The sequence below is a fragment of the Antechinus flavipes genome, chromosome 5, assembly GCF_016432865.1.
Source record: "Antechinus flavipes isolate AdamAnt ecotype Samford, QLD, Australia chromosome 5, AdamAnt_v2, whole genome shotgun sequence".
NCBI classification, from domain to species: Eukaryota; Metazoa; Chordata; class Mammalia; order Dasyuromorphia; family Dasyuridae; genus Antechinus; species Antechinus flavipes.
The window spans coordinates 196,636,508-196,659,584 of NC_067402.1; the positions used below are offsets into that span (position 1 = coordinate 196,636,508).

A 23,077-nucleotide genomic window follows, 5' to 3' on the forward strand; every position below is an offset into this window, starting at 1 on the left:
AGAGGAAAGAGTGAGGTTGGTGACTTTGCACAGCCCCTCCCTTGCTTAAATCCAAGTCATTTGCAAGACATCACTTTCATGATGTCATGTTCCTCTTCAAGAATGAAAGATAATGTACTTTGCCTCCCTTTCATGTAAAAACTTTTTCCTTAATTTCCCCCTCCATTTTCTATTACTCAAGGAAACCCAGATAATGCCTGATTTACCTTTTTCAAAACTGGTTGTTATTTCTTTCATGTACCTAAGCACATCAAGTCAGGAAGAATTAGTATCCTCCCAATATGCCATTGTTATTCTAAATATTCTCATTCCAGATATCATTCAGCAGGTGGTACAGAATGAATGTGGCAGAATACACAGCAAAATACTTGAGCTCTCACACAACTACCTCCTCAGGGATAGAAGAAGAATATCAGATGAAGTAAAGATCAAGATACTAAGAGACAAAATTCTGTGCCTGCTCTATTTATTAATAAGGCTAGCAATTACCAATAAATGGGGTCAATGTTCTCTCTATGACCAAAGGGATTAAGTGAGAGCTGGCAAGGTCTTTTTGTAACAAGATGATAGAACAAAATCTCAAGGTTTTCTTATTGGCTATTGATGACATAGACAAAATTGAAACTACATCATTTGAACTTTTCCTTCGGAAAGCCCCTTAACCAAAACCACAACATGTAATTTGAGTCACAAGACAAAGGTTCTCAGTTGATGGGATTAGTCTCCAAGCAATGGAATTAAAGTGCTGGTGGTCAGAATTGCTATAATAGTTCAAAGAGATGAGATTTGAACTTTTGGGTTAATCAGGTTTCTCTGGAAAATGGGTGATGGATGGAATTACAAAGTGGGAGGTAATTACAAGGCAAAATCTTAACTGTTAGGCAAGTTTCTCTAGGATCTAGATGGTGGGTAAAGTTTACATGGGGAAAGAACCTATATTAAATATAGTTTAAATAAGAGTTTAAAATGACATTACAAAAGATATTATAAATTAAATGAGAGTTCTAGAGGAAAGGTTTGGAAAGGTTATCTTAGCTAAGTACAGGAAGTACAAAACCTTACTGATATAACAGACTCCCTAAAAATTAGAATAGACCAAATAGAAAAATAAAATGTCCAATGAAAACTAGCTAGACTTCTTAAAACAATTTGGTACATGAAAATAAAAAAGTTTCTACTAGCCACCTTCTAAAAGAAACACTAAAATTAATGCTCTCAGAAACATCATAACCAAAATCCAGAGACTCCAGGTGAAAATGAGGAAACCGTTGGAAAAAAGCTCAAATACCAAGGAGTGGTCAGGATCATACAAGATTTGGCAGCTAAAAAAGAGGAGAATTTGAAATTATTCCAAAAGGCAGAAAATAAAGTCTTGAAACTGAAAATAACCCATCTGGTAAAACTGAGTATCATGCTGCAAGGTGGGAAATGGAATGAATTGGAGGACTTCCAAGAGATCCTGATGAAAAGACCAGAGTTGAGTAGATACTTTAAAATGTAAACAAAGGACTTAAAATAAGTACAAAAAGTAAGTCCATTTAAACAATTGAAATTATATGATGATGATAAAATTTTAAATAATATTTTATTTATTTTCCCTCACATGTAAAGACAATTTTTAGCATTCACTTTTTTAAAAATTTGAGTTCCAAATTTTCTCCCTCCCACCTGAGACAGTAAGCAATTTCATACAGGTTATACATGTTCAATCATGCAAAATATATTACCATATTAGTCATATTGTGAAAAAAATACAGAAAGCGAAAAATAGTATGCTTCATTTTGCATTCAATCTCCATCAGTTCTTTCTCTGGAAGTGGATAACAATGATTTTTTTTTCATATTAATAGGATAGAAGAAAAAGAACCCTAATAGTGGGATTTACAATAGAATGGATTAGGTATATTACAAAAGCAACAGAGAGAATGCAATATTCAGAAACAAATGAATCTAGTTACCTAGAGTTAAATAAACACAAGGTCCTCAGCTTCTGGGGCAAGGACTCATTATTTGATTGAAAAAATAAAATTACTGGTAAAATTAGTTAACAGTATAGAAGAAATTAGTTGTGTTCAACACCTTATACTATATATCCAAATATGTTCTGGATACAGAACTAGATATAAAAAGTCACAACAAAACCAAATTAAACAAATGAGATGTTTAAAAAATTCGAGAGACATAATATCTGAGTAATTTAACCATTTCATTAATAATGCCAACATATTTATTAATGAAAGGATGGCCATTTGGCATCTCTATCTTAAATGAAATCAGTTATAGTGGTAGGTGGATTGATGGAGATAGCTCATACTTATATGTCCTTAGAAAGTTTTCCAGACAGTGACAGTCAACTGTTATTAACAATTAATGACAGAACCTCTCCAAATTATATTAGTTATTCATGTGGTTATTAATAATAATTTCTCTCAGAATTAAGAAAGAAATTATCTATCATATCTATTGTTTGGGGAAGAATTAATGACCAAACAACAGGAAAAGGATAATAGAAGATGAAATGGATAACATTGATTATATAAAACTAACAAGTTTCATTATATAAAACTAACAAGTCTCATTTCCAAGAGACATAAGGAACTGATTTGGATGTAAAAGCCACTATTCTCAAGAAAACAGACCCAAGTTAGACATAATTACATGAAAAAGTATTACAAATCATTAATAACTAGAGGAATTAACATTAATGCAGTTCTGAGGTTCTAGTTCATATGCATCAGATTGCCAAAGAGGACAAAAAAAGAAAATGACAAATGTTGGAAGAACTATGGAAAAGCAGGAACATTGATGAACTTTTGGTAAAATTGTGACTATGGATTCAACCACTCTGAAAAGCGATTTGGAATTATCCTAAATTCACTAGATTTTGAGCAGAACCAGAAAATCAATTTATGCTATATCAATATAATAAAAACAAACAATTTTGAAAGACTTAAAACTCTGATCAACTAAAAATGCTCATTTCATGACAGAAGTAGACTAATATGCAGAATAAAAATTGCATTTTTAGACATGACAATGTGGGACTATATTTTGCTTAACTAGGCTGCACAATGGATAGAGTGCCATACCTGGAATAAGGATGACTCATCTTTATGAGTTCAAATCTAATCACAGATACTTCTAGTTATGTGATCTTGGGCAAGTCATTTAACCCTGTATGCCTCAGTTTCCTCATCTGTAAAAATGAGTTGGAGGAGGACATGGTTAATCACTCTACCAAGAAAACCCCCAAATGAGGTGACATGATTGAAAATGTCAATACGCATACACATACTTAAGTGATAGAACTTCTATATTTCCTTCCTTCTTTCTTCCTTTTTTTCTTTTCCTCCTTCTTTTCTTTCATATAAAGGAAGGTGGGAAGGAAAAAGCAAATAAATGATTTATAACTGAAAAAGGTATTGAAAATTAAGTGATAGGGCACAATATATATGTATATGTGCATTCTTGCAGAAATATCTACCACAGGAAAATATGTGGACTACTTTTTATGCTTAATTTTAGCTTTCTTGTTTCAGCTTTCTTTTTTGTTCTTTTTTTATCTATTGGAATGCCTGTGCTAATTGATGATTATCAAGTTCATAAAAAGGAAAAAAAGAATCTCTTGCTTTCCTAGTTCCCCCACTTCCATAACTTTATTAAGTTCAGAGTGTCTGTCTTGTTCCTTTCTTCCAATTTCCCCAAATTCCTGAGCAAATTTTGCAATCTTTGTTTCTTTGGGAGATGCAGACTAGATCATACAGGTAGTACCTTTGCCACTCCACATTGAGTATGTAATGTTATGTCTACCATTGGGATTCTCTGCAGCTTGCCCCACTCAGGACCAATTCCTTACACTTTCCTTTTTACCCTAACTTATCTTTTGATGAAACCTAGTTCCCATAGCTTCCAGTTACATAGATTTTTTTTTGTCATGCATGATTCCCCTAGGGGTGATAGTAAAAACTTTCTTTTTCTAATTGATAAATGGTTTTTTTCCTTCCTCAATAATAGTTCCTTGTCGCCTTCCCCTCATCCACACTACTTAGTAGAGCAACATTAGAAGTTCTGAAACTCTGGGAAGGCACCACAAAATACACAAAAGGTAAAAAGGTCTCCAATCAACCTTTTAATCTGAATTCTGTTAGTCTAGGAGTGAAGGGGTAGGAAAGGACCTTGAGGTGTGGGCAGATCCCATGACACTAGAACAGGGGAGAACCCAGGGGGAAAATAAACCCAGAATAAAACAGTGATGGGGCACTGAAAAAAAACAGAAGTATGCATTCTGGTGACTTCCTATTTTAATGATTCTTACTGACTCGGTATTAAGTTTAGTTGTTATCTGATGTAGAAAGACACTGTTGTCAATACTTTAAAAAATTTTGATGCCTTGGGGAAAAAAATCCAGATTGACTTGTCCTAATTATGGTTTGGCCCCTTAGTTTTCCTGTGGTCCCTTTTCTTCTAGTTAATATCTTTTAGTTCTTACCTCAAAATGGGACCACTTAGAAATCCCCAGTATTTTTCATTATTTTCTAGGGTTCTTAAAATGTCCAATGATGATTTGTTCCCCTATGTTCCCATCTTACCCCCCTATTATTTCTGTCTTCTGCTATGCTATAACAAACACCCTTGACTATATCTAGCTACATTTCCTGGACCTCAAACATTCCACCCCCTTGTCTCTGCTTTGACAATGTTGTTACTACCTTGTTAAATTTAATAAACACTTTTTAAAAACTATATGAAATTAATAGTCACAGTTTCATATATAACCTTTTTTGTTCTTTTTTATATATGGGAATATCTGTATTTATTGATGATTGTCAAATTCATTAAAAAGGAAAAAAAAAAGAATCTCTTGCTTTCCTAGTTCCCCTACTGCCATAATTCTTATTAAGATGGCAAATTTACTATATCTAATGCTTTGTTTTATTCTTGCTGGGATAATGCAGCAGCACTATTTGCTTCTTATTGACAGAGTATCATTCTTCATTCTAAGAAGACTTTTTTTCCCAACTTTAGATTCAATCGGAGTTCTGTTTATAAAAACCAGCTTCAACCTATAAGAATTTACAAATACTTCCAGTGAGTTGCTCTTATAATTTCCAATATAGTTTTCTCCCTTCTCTCTTCTCCATCACATTTTCTTTGAACATTTTGGCCATCTTCTACTCCTCACACTTTTAATAGTTTTACTTTCAAAATTATTAAATTTTACCCATCCCGAAAGAATGAAAAACACCAAGAAAACCAGAAAATCACCTAAAGATTTATTGTCAATTGCTGACTTAAACCATGGGATTTCAGCAAATCCCTATTCTAGGGATCGACAATTATGATTCATAAATTCCTCTTTCCCTTTCTGTATTCCATAGTTCTTTCCTTCCACACTGTTTCTCCAACCCTTACTCATCTCTACTTCCTATCTCCCGATTTCATAATCTTATCCTTGGTCTTCTAGCATCATCTGTATCTCTTCTCCTCAAATAATCTTGTGTTTCCCACTTCACACCAGACAGACCCTTTTCCAATGATAGGTAGATTCCAGAAGAAATCTATCAGAGTCTTTAAAGGCCTGTGGAAATAATTTTGGGGAAGAAACACTGAAATAGAACTCCCCAAAATAAAAATGAATTTTCTAATAATTAGAGCTGTCAAAAAATGGAATGTATGGGAAATGGTATGCAGTAGTCAACACAGAATAGACCTCAGAGTCAGCAATATCTGAATTCAAGTCCTGCCTTTGAAATTTGCCCTTGGCAAATCATTTAATTTCTAGGAAAGGCAGTTGTGTGGCACAATAGAGTGCCAAGCCTGGAGTCAAGAAGATTCATCTTCCTAAATTCAAATCTGATTTCAGACACTTACTAGCTATATGAATGACCCTAGGCAATTCATTTAACCCTGCTTCATTTTCCTCATCTGTGAGATGAGGTGTACAAGGAAATGGCGAACCATATCAGCATTTTTGCAAAAAAAAAAAAAAAAATGAGGTCAGGGACAGTCAGATATGATTGAAATGACTGAAAGACAACAAGTCCTAGGCAACTCTCTAAGGCTTATGTTGCAGAGTTGCTGATACACACTGTTATAAGTAGTATCCTTAGTAGGAACTCTCTGTACCAGTGAAACCACAGACTTCATCTTAAAAAAAATAGAATGGGGTGTCTTGTTAGATTTTGAACACTAGAAGTATTCAAATAGAAGTTTGTTTGATCAACTCTGCCCAAAGATTCTTCAGTTAGATAGGAAGTTGAACAAGATATCCAAGATTCTTTGTAACTTTAAAGTGTTCCCAGTGGATAAGAGTTCAAAGAATAGGAACAAAAAAGTTCTTAAAACAAAACTAAAAACTATTAAGGACCATATGAAAGAATGCTCCAAATCACTAATAATAATAATAATTTTTTTAAAGCAAATTAAAACAACTCTGAGATTTCACCTCACGCCTTGCAAAACTGCAAAGATGATAAAAAATTGGGAATAGTCAATGGTGGAGCTATAATGGGAAACACATTAATGTATTGTTAGTGGAGCTATGGATCAATATATCGCATTTTGCAAAGCAATTTGGAATTAAGTAAAGAAAAGGAATAAAATGTCCCTTTGACCCCGAAATTCTACTATTAGGTTTATATCCCAAGGAGGCCATCAATAAGAAGAAAGTCCCTATATACACACCAAGATATTTATCACAGCAACTGTATAATGATCTGGAAATAATGGGTCTGATTCTAACTCATTCAGCTTTACATTGATAGCTAGGGGTCAAGATGATTGATTTGGCACCATTATTGAGAAGGTCTCAGGATGAAAGCTAAATTTGTAATTCACAGAATTTGGTTTGAATCCTAGCTCTAATAACTAACTAGTTGTGTGACACGAAGTTAAATAACATCTCTGAGTCTTTTTTACTCATCTGTAAAATGGGGATAACCAACTTACAGAGGAGCAGTAGATTTATAAATTATAAAACACTAAAGATGTAAGCCAGTGGTCCTCAAAGTGTAGTCCAAAGAATTGTTGGGGTCTCTGAAACCCTTTCAGAGGGTCTACAAATTCAAAATTATTTTTTATTTCTAATATAGTAAATAGCTATAAATATAACCCATGTGAACAAAAACTCTTTGAACAGATCCTCGATAGTTTTTTAACAACAAAAGATACTGAGAACAAAGGTTTGAGAACCACTGATATAAGCTATTGTTTTTATTATTCCATTCCTTCTTTACGGTACTAGCGATAAGAAACCATTCAGGGGGAAGTTTTGTCCCCTAAGCCAGCCTCATGTGGGGAAGTGTTCCTTGCTGATTGCTCTAATTTCCTTTCCCCTCTCTTAGCCCAGCTTTAGGAACAGGGCACTTTCCATCCCAAAACAGGAGGGCTTTGTGAAAAGGGGAGAGGAATGGTTCCAGTTTTTCCCAACTTATAAAATGCAAAGCTGGCTTGACGCCTGCCTCCTTCTCTGACCTAAGAGCTAACATCTTCCCCAATCTCTAGAGAAATGCCTGACAAGCTCACAAATAAAACTGTGCATTCCCCAGAATTGTAGAGAGGGGCCCTGTCAGAATGAAGAATGACTCTCTGGTAATAGAATCCAATAGGAGTGAAATCTGACTGCCAGAAGAAAAGGCCAAAGTGGAGTTGAAATTGTTGTGAGATTCAAATCAAGTGAGAAACCAGAAATGGAAAAAAGAGAAAGATGGAAAGAAAATGAGATGAGGGGAGAGAAGAGAAGGGGAGGCAAAAGGAGATTGAGGAGAGAAGAATGGCCAAAGCCTTTTTCCTTTCTCTACCGACCTTGCTTTTCTGTCTTTCCCCTGCTATTACCAGCTCCCTCTCTCCAGGGTAAACTTACTTGGAGGTCAACAATTTCTCCTTCTGATTCCATCCTGCTGTGCTCAGTTCTTTCCTCACTGGTTGCCTGCAGCAGACTGCGTGGGCAACTACGGACTTTGCCGTCTCTGGGACTCTTTGAGTCTTTTCTTAGGTAGGAGGGCGTACAGCTGGCAAGACAGACCTGCTATTCATCTGTCTGTTGTGATATTCCTGACCTGGCCTCAACTCTAGGGGAAATGTGGTTGCACATACATCTGTGTGGGTGATGGTGTGCACATGCACACATGGGGTAAAAGGTAGGGTGCAAATTTTTCATTTTTTTCCAGATGTGAAACAGCTTTCCTCCGAGTTGCAAACTATCAACAACTTTTTCTTTAGTGTCTCCAGTAAGCTTTTGGAGTCCAGTCCAATTGCTCCATGTCCAGATTGTCTGTCTCCACACATGAAGGACTCCTGCCTGTTTTTCAAGAAAAAAAAGCATAAAGACGCAGTCTGATATACAGATGACTGGACTGAATAGGACATATAGTTCCTAAGGGTTATGGCTATAATCCAGTTTATGGTTATAATCTGTGTCTCCAAACCCCAACTCTGGGGTTTACATGTACTGGGTTTAATCTTAGTGATGTGAATTTATTCTTTTCCCCTGTCAGAAAGAAGCCCATCTAGCTATTAACAGGCAAAACAACCAATTCCCAGACTATCCTGTTTGTATAGAATGATTATGAGGATGGAACTCTTTATCAGCCTCTGTTATCTACCCCCCAAACTTTGGGTATCTTTAAACAACCTTTGAGATATTGATTAGCATATCTTTTAGACTTGTCTGGGACCTGATCTGCCAGGTATTCCATCTGGCTCTTCCTTGATCCCTCCCTCTGAGCTCTCTGGTACTTCCCTTCCTCCCCTGAGAAATCCCCAAAGTTATATTTTCTCCATAAAAGATGTGCCTATAATGAAGATCTTTGCTAACCCTTTTCCAGGACTAAATCCACTAACAAGTTCTCTCTCTCTCTCTCTCCCTCATAGTGTCTTCCTTTTATTGACATTTTTCTTTTTACTATATAGCTAACTCCAGTTAGTCTGCTAAATTCCTCTATGGATTTAACCTGCCAGTCAATGGCATGTTTAGGCTTCATGGTGTTTTTCTTGATAACTCTACTGCTCTCTCAAATCTGCATCATATTTGCCACCCTTGGTGCCTATTTTACCTCTTAATTTTGTCTATAACCTCTTCTCCTAAATAAATCTACTTTTTGGTAAAGAGAATGGCCATTGTGAATTTGTTACATGTTTATTTCAAACTAAGAATTGCTACCCTGACCTCATCATTAGGGGCATCTCCAAAAAAGAATCATTTAACTCATGTCACTAATCAGGGTTTCCTCTGGAAATGTCAAAATTTGCTTCATTTTGCCCATTGCACATTCACTCCAAGAATGTTGGAATATAGTTTGATGTAGGTTCTCTACAGATGTGAATAAAAGAGCTCTTAGCTCTCATACAAGTTAAAAATACATATTGGATATAGGACACCCTTTATTTTACTCTTCTCTCCTCAATACAATGCAAAAAAGCTCAAAGCAGTTCATAAATATGTAAGAGAAGCTTCCTTCCTTCCAGTGAGTTCCATTTTTTCAGTGAGGCCCTAGGGTCCTTCTGTAATTAAGGTAGCTCCCTCCAAGAAGAGAGATATACTTGGAGTTGCCTCTCTAGTGAGGCTTTTTCTCCTTTGGGTATTATCATCCACCAGATTTGTAAGGCTAACCTACAAAACCTCTTGAGTTCCTTTGAAGTAGAATTTTGCTTTTGGGATTGCTAGAAAGTCACTTCCTTTTCCAATGGATATGCATTGGCCAAAGAACTGTTAATAGGAGAAAAGATTTAAGTTTGCTTCCCATTTTGTCTTTTGCTGCCTTTCCACAGCTGTGGCCAATCTTAACTTTTTTTATATGAAATAAAGAACAAAATAAGCAGATTTATATAAAATAAATATATTTATAATTTAATATATAATATATAATTATATATATATAAACAATTTATATAATCATCAAATGTTAAAAAAAAAAGACTTCAAAGGGCTTTAGAATTCCAATCAATGCGGTGATAAATCATAATTTCAGAAAACTAAAGATAAATTATACTTCACACCTCGAGGCAAAGAGTTGATGGACTAGAGATAAAAGAGACATTTTTAGCCCATAGCCAACATATTGATTCATTTTGTTTGATTATATTTATCTTTATTGTTATTTTTTAATGAAGGTCTTCTATTTAGGACAGGGGGTGTCAGTGGGAAATGATAGAGATGCAAAAAAATTAATAAAATATTTTTAAAACAAGATAACAAGAAGTTTAGAACGGGACACGGATTATGCAATTGTGCTAAAAACCTTGTTAGAAGTTAAGAGAAATTCAAAATTTCCTATACAATCCTCTTTTTATCTTTCTTGATGACTATTATGCTCACCAAAAAAAATTTTTTTAAGTTTTTAGACGTAGAGCTCAGACCTGAACTCTAGATGTAATCTGGTACAAATAAAAGAACAATGGGATGATCCCTAGACAATATTTCTCAGTAATTCCCCACTATGGGGAATTCCTCTAACTCAGATTTGAAATGATACATTGGGTCCACAGGGGACAGCTATAATCTTAAATTCTGGGATCATGGTACTCTGTTATTGGTCATTTCTAAAATAACAGAGGTCAGAGGTATGCTTTCCCCAGTCAGTCAATAATCACAATAATTTGCTTTTGGCAAAGGCATTAACTAAGATAGAATGGTAAGAATAGTAGCCACAGAATATCCCCCCTTCTACATAAACTCTGAGGACTTACTTTCCCACAAATAAACATTTGTGTAGTAAACATGTGCAATAAAGACACTTCATAGCTACAGAACTGTAGCTTCTCAATATCCTTTGTCTACTGATGGAGTCCAATATAATTTTTTCTAACTTGTAGTTGTCTATACCAGAGCTTCTAAAACTTTTTCCACTTGCACCTTTTTGCCTGAAAAGGTATGTAGATATATAAAGTAGGTATACAAACCAAATATTTATTGATAAAAAAATCATAATTTTGAGATCACTACATTCAGTTATAAGACTTATATGGGGTCTTGAGTCACAGTTTAAGAAGCTGAGGCTTTCAGGACTAATCCTTACTCCACTGAATTTTTTTTTCTTATCTGTTTTCTCTTTTCTGTCCCTCCAACCTGGCCAGTCAGAAAAAAAAAGAAGCTTTTTATGTTTCTATTTAAAAGCCCTTGAGAGTTCTACTTTCACTTTCCCCAAAATTCCTAGTCACCTCTAACCTGCTGGTACTGTGAATAACTATCTCCATTATCCACAACAGGGTCTAGACCCAGGTCACAGTTGGAGTGGGGTAGGCTCTCCCATGTGGTTGAGGGTGGAATTGGTCAGTTTCTTCTCCCTCCAAGGTTTTTTCCCCTAATACTCCCTTTATAAAGTTAATCCTTTGCCCTCTTTCTTTTATCCTCAAGGGTTTGTCTTTTTATTTCTACAAAGAGGGCAATTGCTATTTCAAAGTTTCTCTCAACTGCACCCAAAATGCTAAGTTTGCCTAGACTATAGATCTAGTCATGTTTAGAATGTGCATCTGAATAAGTATAAAAACACCTAAGTTCCCATCTTTTGTCTAGCCATTTTTTTTTTCTTTTTTCCCAGAATTTTCCTATTCCTTATAAAACCTCACCACTTAGTTGTGGACACAACTGGCAGGATTTTGCCAAGCTATTACAGCTTGTCTACCCAGGAATCCTCAGAAATCACAGCCCTCCTGCTCCCTATAGATTTTTCTACTCAAAAGTCCCTGGAAGACTTGCTTTTCCAGCTCCCCTTATGAATACTCCCATGTAAATGCATTCAAGGCCCTTTACTTACTGTGTTTGGGGAAGACAAGAACCTCTGTAGTGAGGGCTGCTATGCTTTTTACAAGGCTGCTTTTTGGTGTCCACCTGATTGAGCTAATTCTCACCGGTGGCTCCAAGAAGCCGTAGCATGCTCAGTTCTCACATCTGGTCTAGGCAGATGGGTTAACCAAGGGATGAGTTAAGGGAGTGTCTACCACAAACAAGCATGTGAAGACTTCCCCTGGTAGAATGGACAGATGAGAAGAATTTGTTCCAAAGGCCATCAAGGCAAGTGAAACAGGTGCTCTGGAATGATTAAAGCTTAGTTAAACATTGAAAACATCAAGATCTTCCATGCATTTTGAGTCATTACTAATCATTTTAACAATGTTCTGCCACGGGACAATGATGACTCTGGAAGAGAAAGACCAACAACTCCCTGCAATTCTGTCTCACTTAAATCCAATTTACACATGAATCAAAAGCCATCACCATCCACCCAAAATGTTCATAGAGACTATATGTCCAATCTGTGGCAGAGCATTCTGAGCTACTATTGGTCTGATCAGCCACAGTTGGATACACTAATTCATTTTGATCCTCTTCGAGAATGAAGTTCAACAAACCAGCCAATTTACCTACCTCTTCCATTTGCTATTCCTCCTATCCTTCTTTGTACACAAATGAAAAAATAAAAATAAAAATTTGAATTTAAGGATTTATTTCTCCTTTACCTGATTTCAGTTTTAAGGATCTAAGTTCTCTGCCACTTCATGGCTTATCTAACTGCATTGGGGTGGGGGTGGAGAGACAGGTGATCCACTCCAGTTTTCTATCAGACAAACCCTGATTGTCAGAGAAAAGGAAAGGAGCAGACTTGCCCACCGTGATAGTCAGGGATGAAAGCCCTCAAAAGATCCTGGCTGCCTTGCCATTTGTTAAAATAAAAATTCTTTATTCAGGTTTTCACTCTGATTAACAGGCAAAATTTAAAAAAAAGAAAATAAAAAGGAGTTTATTAAAATAAAATAAGGTAGCAACACACTGACAGGCTGATCACCAGAAATCAGCGAGAAATTCAAGATGTAGTCAATTTTTATTGATAATTTTCATGAGATAAAGACAATTCAGATAAGTCCACATCAGCAAAAGAGAATGACCCACTGCATCTTAGCCCCTCCTCAATTGCTTGTATATATTTAACAGGTAAAGGGTGACCTGCTATGTGATGGATAGCAGATAATACAAAAGTTGCAGACTGGGTGATACTTTCCTCAACAGTGAGTCACAGCCAGGACTGGAAACTATGGGTCCCTGACTCAGAATAATTTTTCATAGTTTTCACAAATCCTCCCCCTACCAACCCCTCTAACTTGGCAGGTTGCTTATCTGGGCTTTGAGGGTCTGCTTTTTGAAACTACATTTACTCTTGAGTGATTAAGTCTGTATATTCAGGTTTGAAAGCAAAGTGTCTTTGCCCAGCTGTGGCCTCCTGCCCTAACTCTTTCAAACTATGAATTCTCAAAATGATGGATTCTCAAATTGAAAGATGAGGTACCTCTGGAAGAATGACTTTTCTGCAGACACTTTGGTCAAAAATTGGGAAGGGAAAGGAGAGAAATCTCTTCCTTCACCCTCCTCCTTCTCCCAACCAAATGATTCCTTCTTGGAGGCCAGATTCTTCCTGGACTATTATCTCTTTCTTGCCTATAATCTTAGTAGCTTTTTGGGCTGCCACATCTCATTCTTGATTCATATTGATCTTAAAGACCACTAAAACCTCCTATGGAAGCATATTAAAGTTTACTTTTTAATTTTTCTGGGAATATTAAATAATTAATTATATATTGAATATCAAGTAATTAAAATTTTACTTTAAGAAAGTGAGTTGGTTGGTTGCTGTCCTTCATACTGGAAAAAGACCATATTTCTAAATTTGCACGTTTTACTTTTCTTTTGAGCTACTGCAATTCTATCGTGCTCTCTGAACACTGCACCCTCTTTGATATGGACATGCAGTACTGGGGGATCCTGTGCCAGGGTCTCTGCTGCCTCACAACTGATTTCAAAGTTGTTCAGAGAGATTTTGAGAGTGTCCTTGTATTGCTTCTTCTGACCTCTTGTCTTGTGTAGTTTTCTTTAAAAATAGTCTTATAGGCAAATGTACATTTGACATTTGAATACTATGGCCAGCCCATCAATTATATTCTCTGCAGTAGGGTTTGAATGCTTGGCAGTGCAATCTGAGAAAAGACCTCAGTGTCTAGTACTTTATCTTGCCAAGTGATTTTCAGAGTATCCTAAAATAATTCAAATGGAAATGATCCAATTTCATAAGCATATGACAATGAGGTCAACACAATGGCTCTGTAGACCTTGAGTTTGCTAGGAAGCCTAATACTACTTCTCTCCCACACTTTCCTCTGAACCTCCCAAACACTGATGTGGCTCTGGCAATGTGTACAGCAATCTCAAAATACTCTGGAAAGTATACTGCCAAGGCAAGTGAACTTATCTACAGGATTCAAAATTTGTTCCATGTATAAATGATGACTAGTGACTAGTGAAGAACTTCTGTTTAATTGTCAAGTCAAAATTAGCACAAGGGACAGAGAATCAACCATATTCTATTGCATCTCAGCCTCAGAGACTACATTGAGTGTACAATCTTCTGTGAAAAAAAGTTGCATGATTTTACCTCCCCTTTAGTTTTGGCTTGTTGCCTTTTCAAGTTAAATAATGTGTTGTCAGTGCAGTATTGACCTTAATGCTATTTTCATCCTCCTTGAAGGTGTTTGACAACAATTTTGAAAACATCATGCTAAAAAACAAGGGAGCAAACACATACTCCTGCTTCATTTCTATGAGTAATTGGGAAAGTGCAAAAGCAACATCCATTATCCAGAACCATACAAGCACACCATCACGGAATTGGCACATACTACTGATGAACTCTGAGCAAACAAGCCTTCACAACTAATAGTATCAAAGGCCTTGATCAGATCAACCAGTGTTGTGTACAGACTTCTGTCCTGTTTCTGGCATTTCTCCTGGAGTCGTTGGGCAGCAAACACCACATCGACCATTCCTCAGCCTTTTCTGAAGCCATACTGGCTCTCAGAAAGACCCCCTTATGATTGTCACAATAACCTTTTCTTTATGCTTAAACTCCTGGAGGATAACTTCCTCTTGCCATATAGCCTGGAAGATTTTGGTCAGATTTTGTTTGAGCAGTTAACCCCCTGCCTTGTAAACCTAAGCTGAAACAGATTCAGAACCAGGTGCTTTGCTACAGGAAAGGAACTTGACCATATTCAAAATTTCTTTTTCAGTTGGAAGTTTCGTTAAAGAGACATTTTCAGTCTGAGACTGGTTTCAGCATTCATTAATGACAGTCTGTTGAGAATACGATGGAAGTGCAATCCATCTTAACAGGATCATGTTCTTTTCAATAATCAACATGGTTCCATCAGCACTAAAGAGTTGAGATGCATCTTTGGCCCATAAACACCCTTCAGGGCATCATAAAAGTGTTTTGCATTGTTACTATCAACAAAACTGAATTTCATCTGTCTTATTGAGCCAAGAATCCTACATCTCTCTAAGCTTTGCTTGTTCTTTACTTTTGATGGAGTTAAATGCTATTTAATTAGGACCAGATGAACTATTTTGCCAGTAAACATTCTTTGTTTGTTTAGCAGCTTCTGAATTTCCCTATCATTTTCATCAAACTAATCTTGATGTTAGCAAATATTGTGGCCCAGATGAGTAAATGCAGTGCTGTATACAAAATCTCTGAAAACTGCCCTTTCCTTTTCTGATCCACTGTTTTAACCATGTATTAGGTCAGCTTTCCCTCTGAGTCAGCAACAAAATGTTCATCCTTACAAAAGTGCTGTTGACATTACCTTGTCTTGCCTTGGGGCCACTGCTTTTGTTGAATGCAAATATTTAGCTAGAGGAGGATAAATCTATGATCTGTCCAGCACTCTGTGCCACACATCGTTTTGTCACTCTCAAATCCTGTATGTATCTTCTCTTTGCAATGACATAGTCTCTTAAATGCCACTGTTTGATCCAAGGGTGCATTCAAGAAGTTTTATTGCATATAGGTAAACAAAAGACAGTGGTCATAAAGCACACAAGTATTTTAGAGGACTAATAGATCAGGCTTGTATTAATCCCTCAAGTATAAAACAAACTTGGAAAATTCCAGGAGCCCTCTGATGTTTGGTTGGTAGGAAATGGACAACTCAAGTAAGGGAACTTTGCTCAGGTAAATGAACTTGAGGTGTCATATCTTTGATGAATATCCTTCTCTTGTTACATCTAAATAAATCTATAAGTATCTTTTTAAGTATTTTTTTTTTTTTTTGCTGAGGCAATTGGGGTTAAGTGACTTTGGTTAAGTGACTTGCCCAGAGTCACACAGCTAGGAAATGTTAAGTGTCTGAGGTCAAATTTGAACTCAGGTCCTCCTGACTTCAGCGCTGGTGCTCTATCCACTGTGCTATCTAGCTGCTCCTTTCATTTTGTTGTAATATCAAATCTAAACTATTAGAAGACAAATCTGAACTACTAAGAAACAATCAGAACACCCTCCCCTCCATATACACACATAAACACACACACATAGCAAGAGAAAGAGACAAACAGGAGGAGGAGAAGAAGGAGGAAGAGAAAGAGAAGGAGAGAGAGACACACAGAGAGAGAGTTGTCAATGATCTATCTTACTTTAAAATGCTTTGTATTTATGTATCTGTCTATATTTTGAACCCCAAAGTAGACTGGAATATCCTTAAGGATAAGGTCTTTTTCACATTCACTTTTGCATCCTTTCGCCTATTATAGTTTTTTCTGCATAATAAGCATTAGTTTAATCATATTCAGTGTCATCAAATTGTTCAGATGTAAAAGGAGTCAGCATTCATGTAGGAAGACAATTTACCTAATTTGACATGACATGTTACTCCATACCTTCTCATGCCATCTTTTCCTACCTGAGACCCCTTTCTTTCTGTCTTGTCCCTACTCTGGGGAAGAGAAAGGGAAGGGAATGGGCATTTACATAGTACTTAGAATGTGCGAGGCAGTACGTACATAGTAACTATTGTACACTTTATGCAAATATTATATCATGGATCTTTAAAATATGAAAATAAATATTTATTGAGCTCTATTGATGGGACTTAGAGAAAGTTCACAGAATTACTTGTCTCAGTGCTGAAAGCAATAGGTCTTTTTTATTTGGCATAAGAGAAGCCACGTGGCTTAACTGGCAGCATTAAATGCAACACAGAAGAGAAGACAGGGGCAACAAGGGGAGAGTAGCAAGGCAGCCTACATCCCAAACCTGGGACAGCAACTGAAACCTCCAAAATTGTCGGCCTTTCGAAAGCTGAGACAAATATTTCCCAAATTGTCAGCACACCAAATGTTTCCAGACTGGGACTGGGACTAGGCCTAGGCCTAGGACTAGGACTAGGACTGGGACTAGGACTGGGACTGGGACTGGGATTGGGACTAGGACTAGGACTGGGACTAGGACTGGGACCCATTATTCCAAGGCAGGACACTGGGAAGAGCAAGGACTCCTGGATTCAACTTCACTCCTGCTCAGAGATCATGGCAGGTCTAGGAGATAAATAAGGTTGCTTGTTTTATAGTTAGCTGAGAAGATAAAAATGTCTAATTTGAATGGTTATAAGAATTGAAGATTCCATGCAAATAACACACAACTCTGAGACACCATTACACATATCTAAAATTGTCTAAGATGCCAGGAAAAGATAATGACGAATGTTGGAGGGGATGTGGAAAAACTGGGACACTGATACATTTTTGATGCACTTTTGAATGGATCCAGTCATTCTGGAGAGCAGTTTGGAACTATTCAAAAAGTTATCAAACTGTGCATACCCTTTGACTCAGCAGTGTTACTATTGGGCTTATATCCCAAAAAGATATTAAAGGAGGGAAAAAGACCCACATGTGCAAGAATGTTTGTGGCAGCCCTCTTTGTAGTAGCTTGAGACTGAAAGCTGAATGGATGCCCATCAATTGGAGAACGGCTGAATAAGTTATGGTATATGAATGTTCTGGAATATTATTGTTCTGTAAGAAATGACCAGCAGGATGATTTCAGAAAGGCCTGAAGAGACTTACATGAACTGATGCTAAGTGAAGTGAGTAGAACCAGGAGATCGTTGTACACAGCAACAGCAAGATTATGTGATGATCAATTCTGATGGACATAGCTCTTTTAAACAATGAGATAGGGGAATTAAGTGCAATGGATAGCGCACCAGCCCTGAAGTCAGGAGGACCTGAGTTCAAATCTGGCCTCAGCCATTTAACATTTGCTAGCTGCGTGATCCTGGGCAAGTCACTTCACTCCAATTGCCTCAGCAAAAAAGAAAACAAAAAACAAAAAAATAAGGAAGAGAGCCATCTACACCCAGAGAGAAAACTGTTGGGACTGAGTATGAATCACAAGTATTTTCACTCTTTTTGTTAGTTTGCTTGCATTTTATTTTCTTTCTCGACTTTTTTTTTCCTTTTTCATCTGATTTTTCTTGTGTAGCATAATAATTGTGGAAATATGTATAAAAGAATTGCACATTTAAAATATTGGATTACTTGCTGTCATTGGAGAAGGGGGAGGGGGAAAGGAGGAAAGAGAATTTGGAACACAAACATGTTTTGAAAATAAAAAGCTTTTAAAAACAAATAGAAGACTCCAGATGTGGGGGATTCCAGAGGCAACTAGAACCTATGAGATCATCAATGAAGAAATTCCACTGGCGACACAGTGAATAGGGTGCCCACCAGGAGTCAAAAAAAAAAAAAAAAAAACTGAAGTCAAATCAAGCCTCAGATACTCACCAGTTGTGTGGTCTTATACACTTCATTTAACTACTGTCTGCCTCAGTTTCTCCAACTGTAAAATAAGACTAAAAATAACATCTATCTCACAGGGTGGTTGTGAGGATCAAATGATATATTTCTAAAAAGAATGAATAGTAGTTACCATGTGCACAGTACCTGGCACACTAAGTGCTATATAAATTTCTATTCCCTTTGCTTTCCCTGCCCCTGAGAAGAGGCAAGGCAGAAAGAAGGGAGTCTCACGTAGAAAAAGGTGACATGGAAAAAGGTGTAATAGGAATAACATGTACTACCGATCTGTTTGAGATCCACAGTAATAGACCTTCTTAGGTAGTTAGAAATTTACCACACATGACCTAACATTGGAAGGTGTTCTCTTAGAAGGCAATCAAACCATCCTCAAGACTTAATTGCCCCAGAAGACTAAGGCTTGAACCATTGACATAGACTCCAATTTCCCTAAGATGTAGGTTTGATGGATCTCTCATTGCCATGAGAATCAGTACAACTTCCCTTCTGACAATGCACACCATTGGGGTTAGCTTGGAAATTGAGAGGAGCTTTTGTCTAATCAAACTAAAGTTGTATTTTTATTGACTACTCTTCTATTTTATTTTATTTAATATTATTTTTTTCCCTTAGATAAGTGTAAAATAATTTTTTTACATTTTTTTTAAAACTTTGAGTTCTAGATTCTCTCCCTTCCTGCCCAAATTCCTCCCCTGCATTGAGAAGGCACATGTGAAGTTATACAAAACAAATACATAAAAGTCATGTTGCAAAAGAAAACATAGATCTCCCCATCTTCCCCAAAAAAACTCAAAAAAAAAACCTTAAGAAAAATAAAATTTAAAAAATATGCTTCAGTCTATATTTAGACATACTCAGTTTTTTCTCTTATTTTTCATAAGTCCTTCAGTGTAGTCTTGGATCATTATGTTGCTGAGAATAGCAAAGATTGACTACACTTCTTATGCTACTGTTGACTAAACTTCCTGTTGTTAAAGATTAAATGGTCTATATGATTTATACATATCTCATTTTTAAATATATATGTAGATACATACACATATATATTTCATCAATTACATGTTAAAACAATTTAAAAATTTTTTTTAAGTTTTGAATTCTAAATTCTATCCCACCATTCCTTCTTCCCAGCCTTCCACCCTCCCTGGGATGGTAAATAATCAGAATATTTCATTTTATTCCAATCCCAAACTTGAATCATCAGACTGGCCTAATGGTTGTAGCAGGAAAGATTGGTTTGAAATTACTTCTTTAAGGATCTCTGAGTGGAAAAGGGTAAAGGTCGAAGTCAAGGGAGGGGAAGCCCTGGCCATTAGTTAGCTTGATAAATGATCTTGACCTGCAGTGACTGCTACACTTCCTGATGCCGATGGTCAGTCCTCAATAGGATTAGTGGAGGCCACAACCCTAAAGCCCTTCAGGGTTAATTCTAGGTAATTAATTCAGAGAATGCAGGTAAATATTTAACAACTCTAGAGGGAAAAGTGCACATGACACACTTTTAAGTTTAATTAGCCTTATTAACATTTCCCCTTCACTTTCTTAAGTCTAGACAATCAACAAAACCATAAATCAAGTCCCACTTAATAGTTTTTGCTGATTCTGAAGTGTAAATACTTATACAGGAAATTTAACAATTATCTTTCCAAAACTGAGTTAACTCCCAGTGTTGGATTGTTGAGTGTGGGATGTGGTAGCTGCTGTCTGGGCACCCAACCTGCAAATGTCAGAAGAGACTGGGAAAGTAGCTCCAGAGACTATGCTTATACATTAATCTGAAAGGTGAGACACTTGACCCTAATAAATAGAGGTATGATAACTTCAACTTCAAATCTGCCCCCTCTGAAGTAAGGTAATATTTTTATTCTTCCCTACTTGATAATTCATCTCCATAGAAATTCTTTCAAATTTCCTCTTCCCTCTTTGTACTTCCCATTTCTGCTCTTTCTCAGTTAAAATTAAGGCCATTTGGGATGAGGTTTTTTTCTCCTTCTCTTCATCTCAAAATCCATTGACACCATTCCCTATTTCCTCCTCCTTTCTCCTAGTCTGACTGTTCTGCAACTCTCTAAGTTCTCCCTATAAACCATATTTCCCAAAATTTGATTGAGTGGGCTAGAGTCTGGATTTTTTTCTGATTGAGTTCTTATTTATTCCCTTTCTTATAGGTTACTTTTGATCTAGACTGACAGGAGATCTTATTGAGACCAGTCAATGTTATATTACCAATATAATGATAAATATCAGTGTCCTGAGGAAGTGAACATTTCAGATTTTTGTTTGCTAGCCTGTGAAAATACAGGGGAGAATTTAAGTAAATGAAGGTACCATATATTGGATTCCTTCCCAGGTGAAGATGAACCACCCCAGAAAAATCTCAGCTCTTGAATAGAGAAAAAAAATCTTTGTCTGGGTCAACAACTCCATACTACTCAATCAAAACCTGTAGGAGCTGCTGGTTTTAAATAACTTATGGATTTTTTTTACATTATTATTACTTCCAAGTGACTCTCTCCTACCCTAAAATACACAACAATATGTATAATTGGGGGGGAGGGGGGAAATCTTACACATGGGATAAGAGCTGAGGAGTAAGGGAATCAGATGAACCTCATTCTTATTTATGTAATGGAGATCTGGAATATGTTTAGAGTGGGAAGGAGAAATAAGCATATAATACCTATTATATGCCAGGCATTAAGCTATATATAGAATTTTTGTGTGTGTGTTCTATATGAATTGAAATGCTCTTTTTTGGTATTTAGACCAGAATAAAATATAAAATTTATAAAAATAAGTACAACTGTTTAAAACAAGTCAACACATTGTCCACATATGCCTTATTTCTTACTTATCATCTACCACCTTTCTGCTGAGGGAAGGCCTATTTTATCATCCTTTTATTGATTTAAAAAACTAATTCTTCCTTTTACTGATTTAAAAACAAAGAACAACCATATTTCCAGAAGACCAATGATAAGGGATGTTATCTCTTACCCTAACAGAGAAGCAATAAACACAGAATGTAAAGATAACCATTTTTGGACATGGAAATTATGTGTATTTATTTTTCTTAACTATGTTAATTTGTTCTATCGTGTTCTAATGTATTTCAATATTGTTTTCCTTTACATTATATACAATTTCTGGTTCTGCTAACTTTCCTCTACTTCAGTTAATACAAGTCTTTCTGTTTCCCATAGTTCTTCATACTGACATTTGTCAAAACAATAATATTCTTTTGCATTCATCTAACAGTTTTTGTTTAGCCATTGCTCATTTAAAGAGTACAAACTTAAGTTTCTAGTTCATTGTTAATATAAATGTGCTGCTATGAATATTTTTGCATATATAGAAACTCTCCTTTGATTCCTTGAGACATGTGCCTAGTAGTGTCACTGAGTCAAATAAAATATACAGTTTAGTGATTTTTCTAGTATAATTCCAAATGGTTTCCAGAATGCACAAACCAATTCACAGCTCCAACAGCAGCTATTGTTCTATTGCTATTTGTCAAGCAGAGGTCTACCATGATTCTGAATAAGAACTAGAAGATCAAGTTCAAATGAGAATGCCCAGTAAAGACTAGGGATGTTTACAAGTGCAGTAAATAAAATTCCCCTATGTTCTTTCATACTTAGGGGTTGAGGTTAACATTGACTCGTGGTTAAACAAATGATTAATAACAGAGCTTCCCTTATGATAACCCCAAAATACCTCTTAAGTTCACTATAATTAAAAGGAACTTAGCATTCCCTTAAGATGGAAAAGAATTATACCCTTCTCCTAGTCATAGAAGAGAAGATTGACTAGGGTCATGGTTCTCGATAGTATTTTTTCCCCAATTACACATAAAGATAGTTTTCAACATTTATTTTTCTGGGACTTCAAATTTCTAATTTTTCTTTCTCCCTCTCTTCCTTCTCTCCTCCCCTAAGACAACAAGCAATTTAATACAGACTATATGTGTACAATCATATTAAGCATATTTCCATATTAGTCTTATTGCCAAAGAAGAATCATAACAAAAGAAAAAACCATAAGAAAGAAAAAAACTAAAAAAATACATTTTTAAAAAGCGAGAAAGTACACTTTGATCTGCATTCAGTTTCCATGGTTCTTCCTGTGAATGCATATGGCATTTTCCACTCCAAGTCTATTGAAATTGTCTTGGACCACTGCATTGTTAAGTAGAGCTAAGTCTATCGTCATTGATCATCACATAATCTTGCAGTTATTGTGTACAATGTTGTACTAGTGCTGCTTATTTCATTCAACATCAGTTCATTTAAGTCTTTTCAAGTTTTTCTAAAATCAGCCTGCTTATTTCTTCTAGAAAAGTAGTATTCCATTACATTCATATACTATAATTTGTTCAGCCATTCCCCAAGTAATAGACATTCCCTCAATTTCCAATTTTTTGCCACCACCAAAAAA

General features: G+C 36.1%; 1 protein-coding gene across 1 annotated transcript in view; it reads right to left on the minus strand.

Moving 5' to 3' along the window:
• NINJ2 (ninjurin 2) overlaps nt 1–8,021 on the minus strand; it is a 150,147-nt gene extending 142,126 nt beyond the window's left edge. Inside the window, exon 1 of the mRNA XM_052001135.1 lies at nt 7,862–8,021. Within this exon, the coding sequence (XP_051857095.1) occupies nt 7,862–7,894 (33 nt within the window). The 5' untranslated portion in view covers nt 7,895–8,021. The remainder of the gene's footprint in view (nt 1–7,861) is intronic.
• Nucleotides 8,022–23,077: the final 15,056 nt, after the last annotated feature.